Genomic DNA, 11,916 nt, shown 5'->3' on the forward strand with positions numbered 1-11,916 from the left:
GCGACAGAGAGCTAAAAATGATGCGTGATCCTTTCGTTCTCACGACCAGGACGAATCGTTGTCCTCCTCAATCTGAGGTTCGACAATGACCTGACTCCTTCGAGTACTTAAAGTAAACTTCCCGGGGGAAGGCTGAGTGGTGTGATGCCTCTGTAATTGGCACACACCCTCTGATCCCCCTTTTTGAAAAGGGAACCACCACCCGGTCTGCCACTCCTTCGGTACTGTTTCCGCATTCCACGCAAAACGTTGATGAGACTTGTCCAACCATGACAGTCCGTCAACACGCCAGAGCCTTTCACCATCAGGAGAATCCGGATATCATATCACACCCGGGGCTTGAGTCACTGTCGGATTTGTTTGACGACCTCAGTACACTCCATCGGGTGATTGGTGTTGATCCCCGTCATACTCCAGCTATGCCTCATCGAGTCCTCAAAGGCGGTCTTCCATACGCCTTAGCATCTCCTCAGTTGAGCAAACCTATCTACTTGGACACCTCGTGCTCCGCTTGAGTTCGAAGCTTCCACAGATCTCTCTTCTATGAGTCGTAGTCTCTTCAGCTCGGCGAATCGCATCATGCGCTGATTCGCCTCGGCCACGGCTGAGGCCGGCGCCCATATCGGAGCTCTGTCGCAGAATGATGAGACACTGCTTAGGAGTCCCCCGGGATAACAAATCCCTGAAGGCCTCCTTCTTCAGTCGGACGGCTTCCCTGACCACCGGTGTCCACCAGGAGGTTCGAGGGTTACCGCCCCTTGAGGCACCTAGGACCTTGAGACCACAGCTCCCCGCCGCGGCTTCGGCAATAGAGGCTTTGAACACCGACCACTCTGGTTCAATGTCCCCAACCTCCACAGGAATGCCCGAAAAGCTCCGCCGGAGGTGTGAGTTGAAGGCCTCCTGAACTTGGGCCTCCTCCAGACGTTCCCAGTTCACCCGAACTACACGTTTGGGCTTACCAGGTCTATCCAGAGGCTTCCCCCGCCACTCGACCCAACTCACCACCAGATGGTGATCAGTTGACAACTCCGCCCCTCTCTTTACCCGAGTGTCCAAAACATACGGCCTCAGGTCCGATGATACGATAACGAAATCGATCATGGACCTTCTGCCTAGGGTGCTCTGGTACCACTTACACTTATGAGCATCCCTATGTTCGAACATGGTGTTTGTTATGGCCAATCCATGACTAGCACAGAAGTCCAGTAACAAACCACCACTCCGGTTCAGATCAGGGGGGCCGTTCCTCCCAATCATGCCCCTCCAAGTGTCTCCATCATTGCCCACATGTGCGTTGAAGTCTCCCAGCAAGATTAAAGAGTCCCCTTCAGGAGCCCCATACAGGACTCTTTCCAGGGTCTCCAAGAAGGCTGTATACTCTGAACTGCTGTTTGTTGCATAAGCACACACAACAGTCAGAGTTTTCCCCCCCATAACCCGCAGGCGTAGGGAGGCCACCCTCTCGTCCACTGGGGTAAACCCCAACAACGAAGCACCCAACCGGGGACTTGTGAGTATCCCCACACCCGCCCGGCGCCTCACACCTTGAGCAACTCCGGAGAAGAATAGAGTCCAACACCTATCCAGAAGTAAGGTTCCAGAGCCGACGCTGTGCGTAGAGGAGAGCCCAACCAGATCCAACTGGTAACGCTCCACCTCCCACACAAGCTCCGGCTCCTTCCCCTCCAGAGAGGTGACGTTCCACGTCCCCAAAGCCAGCTTCTGTCGCACGGGTCTGGTCCGTCGAGACCCTCTGCTTTCGCTGCCTTTCTGGCAGCGCACACGACCCCATCGCTGTTTCCCGTAGGTGGTGGGCCCGCGGGACAGAGAAGCGGAGGTGTTGCCCACGTTGCCTTTTCGGGCAGTGCCCGGCCGGGCTCCGTGGCAAGCCCGGCCACCAGACGCTCGCCGTCGAGTCCTGCTTCTGGGCCTGGCTCCAAAAGGGGACCCCGGGCTTCCCCCGGGCCGGGTATCCTCACTTCTTGTGTCTCTTTCATGAGGTCTTTTGAACAACCTGATCTGGCCCCTTGCCTGAGACCAATTTGCCATGGGAGACCCTACCAGGAACACAAGGTTCCAGACAACACAGCCCCCAGGTTCATCAGGGCACACAAACCTCTCTACCACGGTAAGGTGCTGGTTCTTCAGAGAGGAACATAGAACTCTTTCACCAGAAAGTGGCTCAAAGAAAATGTATCTATGCACCCATAGAAATAGTCAGTAGTTACTACTACGACTACTCAAATTATATTTGATAACAACCATGATTAGATTCAGCCCTATAGTTATTACATATTACGTGTCCAAATCACAAGTTTGATTACAGTACAATATTATTTTTAAGTCTTTGTATAATAATTAATTCAATTTCTTGATATAACATCAAGTGTTTGGTTAAAACAATTCATATCTCCAATGCACTTTAATGCACATTTTCTTCTGTTTGTATTCTGGTCTTTGTTAGGATGTTAAATGGGTCATGATTCCCTTCAAAATATAGATTTATATTGCTGTGAAAATGTCTCCTACGAACAACTACGTTTTTTAACTACAACAACTACATTTTACAAGATTACATTTAAAGTTTACACATCCTAATAACGTTGTAATTCACCTTGGCCAAAGCAATTTTTTTTTATTAAATACAGCTTTAAGGCAGCTTAATGGAGCCTCCCTCTTTTAACTGTAACTATTAGCTTTGTTTTAGCCAAGCAGAACTCTCCACTGGATGCTAAAAGCTAATGCTAACTAGCTCGCCTCCTTCCAATTTCAAGTCGGATTTGAATTTCAAAATATTGCGTGCAGGCAACCAATTGGTTACGTCATCTGGGTGCATTGATAGTGAGTTAACAGTAAACTATGAATGTGTCAATGGAACAAAGGGAGGATCTCCTGGTACATCTGGTACTAGAAAAAACAAGTACGTTCACGGTTTCAGAATGTTGGCATCGAAATAATCTGTTATCCAGACTTCACAAATATGTATCCAAATTGGTAGATCAATACAAATTTACTTAAAAACTACATTATAAATACCCAAATGCATGAACAGTACATTTTTTGACACTATCTACCTTAGAAAAACAGACCTATTTGAAATGTGCCTATTAAACACTCTTGGTAAAGTATCCACATTTAAAAATCATCATAGCTCTTTTATATTTGGTATTCTTAACAAACATTAGTTAGTTAGAACTTTTTTCATTGTTGCTTGAAGACCAATTTGCCAGGGCCCACTGCCATGCTCGACCCCTGGGTGTCCACTCAGGAAGCCCTGGTGGTAGATCCGGTTGGGTCACCATTCCTCCTTTATTCCCTGTGTGTGTGAGAGCATGCCTGTGATTGCGTGTGTCTATGTCTTGGCCATCTGTGCAGCGTGTGTGTGTACGTGTGTTAGAGATTGCATGCATGTAGTGTGTATTCCTTCAATGGGAGGTTTGTGTGGTCGACATTAAATGATTCAGTGTATCTTCTCCTAAAAGGCAGAACAAGCAAACAAACAGCGCTGCAGTAGGAAGCTCGTCGGCTGTTTAACAGCTGCTGTTCTGAGGTTCACTGCAGTTCAGCTGCCTGATAATGACTCAGACAGAGCAAAGAACACTGTACTGTACAGTCTGCCTCTGGTTTCACCTGGTATACTCCACCCTGCCTTTCATGTTCATTAAACAGGACACACACTCCTCTCTCTGTGCACAAAGGTGGGAAGCAACTGCAACAATTGTGAAGGAGCTGGGAAAGAAGCTTAAGGGAGGATATGTGTTATGCCTTTATTGGATAATAGAAAGCAGAGACAGACACAGATTTATCTAAAAAAAATGGAGCACAAAATATTTCAAAGGAAAAGAGAAGATATTCATATTCTGCATTTGTTGTATTGCTTGGAGCGATGGCTGCAACTATTCATATATATTACTGAATTTACTATTCTCATAGAGCTGCCCAAATATCAAAATGTTATTGAAAACGCAATACGGACTAGTGCAATATTAAAATTGCATGAAGCATATATGTTAAAGGGGCTCTATTAAGTTTTTTCAGGTTCTTATGTATACTCTGTGCCTCTACTGTGACATGTCTCCATGCTTTAATGGACAAACAGCTCTTTATTTTTCTCATACTGTCTGTGCTGCAGCACCTATTTTCACCCTCTGTCTGAAACCAGAGCCCAGTCTGCTCTGATTGGTTAGCTGGCCTGCTCTGTTGTGATTGGTCAATCGCTTAGAGATGTACCTCCCCTGAGACTATAAAGTACAATGTGTTGGAGCGCTAGCCAATAGAACTAAACAAAATGTATTATCTTGTAAAGATATATTTTTCAATGATACAAGAATAGTGATGTACAAATTATTAATCCCTAGCATATCGTAATGGCAATGTTAGTCAAAAAGAATTGCAATTTGTTGATTTTTCTAATTTGTGCAGTCCTATATTCGACCATTTTTCAATTTCAATTAAATTGCACTTAATATTAGTATGGGCCAAAAATAAAACCATTAAACTAAATAGGTTTATTTGCATCAATGATTTTGTTGGTAATCTAGGTTTTTCTAGGCAGGGTTTCAGCCCTTCTTGGGGCTCTTATTGCCCCCCTGCTTGAATTTGGTCTCTTTATTCCCTTCACCACTTATTCTCATGTGTGTCCGGTCTTTCTTCAATTTACAAAAGATTAAGGTTAGCCCTTGGTTCTCCAATGTATGGGAAACAGTTTACATTTCAAATGCTGTTGTTTAAATCCTAATACTGTACTCTTATGTAAGAGAGGCCACACACACTAACACACACACTCATGCAACGACTAACGATAAATAACGATAAATCGGTCAGTAGGGGATTTTGTGTGTGAATGTACTGGGATCTGTTAGGTTCCAGTAATTTCACTGTGTCTCTTGTTTCATTCAGAAGCCAATGCTATGCACAGGTTTTGTACGCATTCTTATGTCACAGCTCATGATTCTATGATGCTAATCTAGCCAAGCACCACCAAGGGAAACAGCTACATAAGACTGTCTCTCGAGCACAGCGGGCCATTTGGCAAAGTTTTAATTTTAGATCTTCAATCGTTGGTTTTCAGCACTTTTGTGTGTCTTTTATTGTCTTATTTTCTATACTACTTCCTTAAACTGAAGAAGAAATAAAACAAACAAGATCTGTTGTGATTGACCAATCACAACAGAGCCGGCCAGCTAACCAATCAGAGCAGACCATGTACATGTAAAAGAAACCTATACAACACACTACATGAAAGGGAAAGCCCATAAAAGATTTTGAATAACAAAACTAATAAAATAATAGAGCACTTAAGAAGTTTAGCCCATTTCAAACTAATGCATCAGCACTTACTGTAACATGGTTTGGCTTATTTAGAGTGAATATATCTGCACTTTTCTTGTATTTCTGAGTTTGTATCTTTATGGTTTATATCACATATTTTAAGTTGCTTTTGGTAAAACGTAAGCTAAATGCAATGAAATGTATTATAATCATGAAATGTATGCAATTTAAACTCCATGTTGCCGCCAAGACAATAACTTGATAAAACATGCTCGTAAAAGATTAAAATCTCAATTAACCTATTTGTTTTTAATCACTGATAAAATGGTTCATAAACCTCGTTTATGGTGTAGTGCTTGAGTTGGGATCTATAAAATCAAGGTGTCTGAAAATTACCGACGCAATAACAACTTCCTTTGACTGTTTATGCTGTTTACTGGCTATTATACAGCAGCGTAAACGGCCTCTTAGGTACCTCAATAAAACAGGCCTGTGATTACCCAGCTTGTAGTATATCGTCAAAGAGGGCTACGTTTGGAAGAAGGAGCTACCACCAGATCGTATTGTGTCTTCACTGCTGATTATTTTCTGACTTGGTAGCATATAGGCTCCCTGTCTAGCATAATTATGTCATTACTTTTTAACTTCAAGAAACACAAACAGTCTATCTAACGTCCAGTCTTTGTTTTGCCAAACTTCATGTCTCTGACTGTGCTTGACAACATCATTAAACTTCTTAGAATATCTTGAAAATATATTTTGTTTACACTGTCTCATTCCAGTTGCACTAAAAATATAATCAACTTGAAGCGTTCAACACTCGTTGGTTTGAACATCAACTACAAAGTTTCCATTCAGGTTGACAGCAGTCTGCATGGCAAGTGTTCAGATCCTAGCATGAGGTCAAAACTCAATTATTTGACTACACTTTGCTTAGTTAGCCTCAGATTCATCCACAATCTCCATCCAAAAAGTATTGGCTTCATTTTACTTCAGTGTTCCGAGATAAAAATAGTCTTCAGCACAGCCAGAGTTTACTGTCACAACAACTGCATTGTTTAGCTTAATGAGACCTGAAACCTATTCGCAATCTGATGCCAAGACAGGAATAAAAGTTGACCACAAGTGTGTTTCTTGATATTTTGAGACTCATAATTGTACAATAATGTGTTAAACAATCACTTACCGTTGCTAAGTATTAAACTCCAAAAACTGTGAAAACAGGAACTGAGGCAAAAATCCTACTCCTACTTGAAGTCCATTGTGGCTGTGAGTGTTTTGTATTGCTTCTAAAAAGATACATTGTACATTAAACACCACTTAAAAAATGATTGACCCATGTGGGGGGCAAAGTTCCATCCATAAATGACTCATTACAATTACATTACATGTTACTTGTTAGACGCTTTTATCCAAAGCGACTTACATACATTCAATACTGTGGGCAATCCCCACAGGAGCAATTTGGGGTCAAGTGTCTTGCCCAGGGACACAACGACATGCTGACTGCAGTAGGGTTTGAACCTGTACTCCCCTGATCAGAACACCAACGTACTAGTCCACTCACACACACATTGTATGTGACTTGCTCTAAGCGGTTGACCAATCACAACAGAGCCGGCCAGCTAACCAATCAGAGCAGACTGATTGGTTATAGGTCAGGGCTGTGGTTTCAGACAGAGGGTGAAAAGAGGTGCTGCAGCACAGGCAGTATGAGAAAAAGAAAGAGCTTTTTGAACCTTAAACCATGGAGACATGTCCCGGTAGAGACACTACATACTAATATGAACCTGAAATGAAGATAATATGTCCCAAATAAGATAATATTACCATTAGGTTCTGCAAACATTTTCTGATGTTATATGCTGAGTTTTAACTGAATTCTTTCAGAAGAAAAAACTTGGCATTAGATCAACTTTATCTAGCGCTTTTTTGAAGACGTTAATATGATCCTACAGTTTGATCATGCTAGAAGCACATTTATTTTATAATACAGATGACATTATGAATTATATTATTTTATGAATTATATAATTGTACCTCTGTAGTGACCACACTAGTCTTTAGTGAAATCAGTGGAAGTTTATAGAAGTGTACATCATATGAATGTAAATGCACATAGCATGAGAAAGACAAATTAAAGGTCAGTTGTCCCTCCCCCCCACATCTCTTTTTCTTTTCACTTCTACACAGCTTTGTAAAATTCTCTGGAGTTTATTTGTAGATTGAAACAGTTGAGGAGAATGGCCTGTAAGTGTTTCCAGCCATTTGGGTTTTCCACGTTTTCCACTCACTTTTAGGTCTATAGTCAGTGTTGGACATATATCTTCTTTGGCTGTCAACTACTGTTCATTTCATGTAAGACTTTCATTAGCAGATTGTAACATTTCTAATTACATTTACTAAAAGTTGTCTCTGACAATGAAAAACTGAAAATGATTATGTTTTCCTGGCTAATAAGCATCACAACATCAAAAGTAGGATTAAGAATTAGAGACGATCTGACAAGAATCGCAGTAAGATGAGTTATTGTAAGACTTAAAAGCATTATTCAGCTACTGTACATAACAAGGAAGAGAAACTCTGCGAACCTTCACAGAGCCTGTCAAGTTAAAAACAGAATTAAAGGGATACATCTTCCCATTCTGGAACAGCTGAAGTGGGTGTTGAGTGATTCGACTGAAGAGAGTATGAGGAAATGTTGAGAAACTGTGCCTGTGTAATTAATAAAATTGTAACTAATAAAGACTTTGCTGAAAGGCCTCAGGATTTATGAGCCATTGCTCCGAGATGCTCAGCTCTAGGAAAGAGGGGACGGAGAAGTGGAGACCCAATGGGCTTAAATTTGTCTCATAATTATTTGTGTGAACATAAAAATAATTTGTGTGTAAATATGTGATTTGTAAATGTAAAACACCATCCACAAATGCATTTAAAAGATTTGCAAACTCATTAATAAATGTGCAAATGTAAAACAGATCTGCAAATACGCAAAATATTTTCACAAATAAAAAAAAGATCTGTGAATACTACAATTAATTTACAAATAAACAAAAGGAATTTGTGAATATCTCTTTAACATTGACAACTTCCAATCAGGCATTTGTCAATCCATTTTGTATTTGTCAACCAAAAATGCGCTTGTGGATCTCAAATCTCTGCTTGTGGATCGTCTTTTTACACACACAGAGTTTTGAGACAAACTTTCCGCCGGTCTCGACCGAAATCTGCTCGTGTCACTCGGTTACACGAAACCACATGATGGCCTGTTGATGACGACATTTCCGCATTTCAAGGTAAGAGCATGATTGTTTGTTTAATGTGTCGTTTCTGTATTACTTTAACGAACAGCGGTACGTTAGGTGCATTCTTTATCATCATCATCATGTTATAGTGATACAGTTAGTTTGTGTTAGTTTATTTGTTAGATACAGCATATTTCGAGCACATTCGTATGCATGGATGTTGAAGTGTTTAGGCTACGCCACTTCCAGGTCCCGGGGGGCTACAGCTGGCAGCGAAGCAGCCCCAGAGATAACTCTTTCTTCATATTTGTTGTGTATTCATTCAAGCTGGTCAAAGATACAAAGCACTTCCCATCTTATTAATCGGCCTAGTTTTACCTTACCATTGCAGTGGTAAGGTTATCTGTAGAAAAGCACCGTATTAAGGTCAGCCTCCACAGTAAGGCTACATTAAATGTTGTAATATTCATCNACCAGCTTTTCTCCAACTGAGGAGGTGAGCAGCATTGTGTTGAATACCACTTAACATATCTGAAGGGAGACTGGAATACAATATATATATATATATCAAAACAACAAGCTAACATCTAATTTCAATTATACATTTCAAACACAGTATTTTTCCACATATTTAAGTTATATTTATTTGGATTTATGCATTCATGTTGAGAACGTTCCATTCAAAAATGTAATTTGTAATATTATTAAAAAGGCGTTTACACCATAAAAGATGACTATTGAGATCTATTGTCAGGAATGTTAGTCTTATATCAAATAGTGAATTCTACTACAGCAGAATGTTGCACGTCTGCACAGTGTTATATTTTCACAGCTCAGTGTCAATAAATATTGTGCAGTTAGTAATGGACTACAAGATAGAGTTATTTAAAGCATAAATGAGTTGGTTGGGTTCTGGAGGTGTGGTTACAGCAATTGTGCTTGGTTGGTGTGGTCTGTGCCTGGTGGTGGGGCCCAATGTGATATCTTTTCATGGGGCCCAAAATCCCTGGCGGTGCCCCTGACCACGTGATGGCCCGCTGATGAGGACATTTCCGGATTTCAAGGTTTCAAAGTAAGAGCATGATGGTTTGTTTAATGTGTCGTTTTTGTATTACTTTAATGAACAGCGCTACGTTAGGTGCATTCTTTATCACCATCATGTTATAGTGATACAGTTAGTTTGTCTTAATTTATTTGTTCAATACAGCCTATTTCAAGCACATTCGTATGCATTGATGTTGAAGTAGGCTACTTAAGCTACGCCACCTTCGGGTTCCGGGGGGCTACAGCTGGCAGCGAAGCAGCCCCAGAGATAACTCTTTCTTCATATTTTTTGTGTATTCATTCAAGCGGGTCAAAGTTACAAAGCACTTCCCATCTTATTAATCGGCCTAATTTTACCTTACCATTGCAGTGGTAAGGTTATCTGTAGAAAAGCACCGTATTAAGGTCAGCCTCCACAGTAAGGCTACATTAAATGTTGTAATATTCATCGTGATCCTTTCTACTGTTTATGTATATTCCTGTTTATTGCTTTTATTTGTATTTAATTGTATTATGTTTATACTTGTTTTCCACACATTTCCCAATTTGCCTACTGCCTGCCTGCCTACCCCATCTATCAATCTATCTCATTCATCCCAAATTGGGAAATGTGTGGGAAAAGGTGGAAAACAAGTATAAATCCTCCTGTGGCCCAGAAAGAAAAATGTTTCAAAATATTGATCACACAAGTCTTTAGGGTGGTATAAACATAATGACTAACAAAAACTAAAAAAATATATTTTCATTTTTGTTTTATTGTGTGTCCTTTGTAGAGGACATCAGGTGTTAGNTATGCGAAGCATAGTATACAAACAACATTAACATACAAGTACATTTAGACAACATTAGAGCACAGCAACTCAATGCAACACATATTGAGCCCTTATTTGTAGTACTCCATCCTTTTCTGAAATGCAGAGATACATCCGACACTTGATGTATGTTTTCCTACTGCATCCGTCTGCCATGAACACTACAGAAACCTAAGTGTTAGTTGTGGCCCATAGTGGACTCCATTTGTGTTGTGCAAAATGGGGGAAATAAAAAGTTAGCATATCCCCATGTCCTCCTCAGAGGACATTCATAAAAACATTTAGTTTTAGGTCAAATGAGTATTACACGGCTCTGAAAACTCACTACACTAACTCCTAAGATGTTCCCTTACTATAATTAATTAAAAATATTGAACTCACAACACTGGTAATTACAAAATTACAAACTTACCATTCATCTTTCTATAAATAGTGCTTGTGTTGATGGATGCCATTTTGAAATACAAAGAAATTATCTTTTTCAAAGCCACACCCCCACATATGTCATATGTTTGAAAAGCCCAGGATGTCCTCTGTGGAGTACACTTGGACTTGGTACAATTAATGCAGTGGCATGTATAACCTCAAAGTAATGGACCAAAACCCAGGACAAAAATGAATGGGTGGGTCTCTGGAGGATAAACATAATAAAATTAAATAAAAATAAAATCAATACACAGGGAGTATACATATACAGTATACACAATGAATATTACAACATTTAATGTAGCCTTACTGTGAAGGCTAACCTAAATACAGTGTTTTTCTACAGATTACCTTACCACTGCTCTGGTAAGGTAAAACTAGGCCGATTAATAAGATGCAACTTTGACCCGCTTAAATTAATACACAAAAAATAAGAAGAAACAATTATCTCTGGGGCTACTTCGCTGCCAGCTGTAGCCCCCCGGGACCCGAAAGTGGCGTAGTGGGAGGTACGTGTGCTCTAAGAGACCTCCTTGCTGGCCGGGTTGATGGTGATGACTGTGTGGGGGGTACGTGTGATATACGTAAGAGACCTTGCTGGCTGAGTTGATGCTGTTGGCTGTGGTGGAGGCCTTTGTGCCGAGGTGTATCTTGACCTGGTGGCAGGCACAGATGGAGGTGGAGGCAGCTGTAGTGATGCTGGTCTGCTGGTCCTTGGTGGTGATGGCAGTGGTGAAGGCCCTTGAGCCACAGTGTATCTTGACCTAGTGGCAGGCACAGCTGGAGGTTCTGGCTCCTTGATATACGCCGCCTGTGGTCCGCTAGGACCAGGCAGATGTGAAACCTCTCTGTAAAACACATTTAAAATGTAGGACAATAATTACTACTAAGTTAATTGAAATAAAGTTCAAGTGGCATGTTGCTTAAGCTCAACTAACAATAACTAAAAAGAAAGTTTGGGAGGTGGGGCAGGAGACACACACACACATACACACACACACACACACACACACACACACACACACACACACACACACACACACACACACACACACACACACACACACACACACACACACACACACACACACTCTCTCAAACACAGACACACACAC

The 11,916-nt window shown here is 41.1% G+C and overlaps 1 protein-coding gene across 1 annotated transcript in view; it reads left to right on the forward strand.

Moving 5' to 3' along the window:
- faf1 (Fas (TNFRSF6) associated factor 1) overlaps positions 1-515 on the forward strand; it is a 74,746-nt gene extending 74,231 nt beyond the window's left edge. Inside the window, exon 12 of the mRNA XM_010795558.1 lies at positions 277-515. Coding sequence (XP_010793860.1) covers positions 277-515 — 239 coding nt within the window. The remainder of the gene's footprint in view (positions 1-276) is intronic.
- Positions 516-11,916: the final 11,401 nt, after the last annotated feature.

Source organism: Notothenia coriiceps, unplaced genomic scaffold, assembly GCF_000735185.1.
Source record: "Notothenia coriiceps isolate Sejong01 unplaced genomic scaffold, NC01 NC01_scaffold00037246, whole genome shotgun sequence".
NCBI classification, from domain to species: domain Eukaryota; kingdom Metazoa; phylum Chordata; class Actinopteri; order Perciformes; family Nototheniidae; genus Notothenia; species Notothenia coriiceps.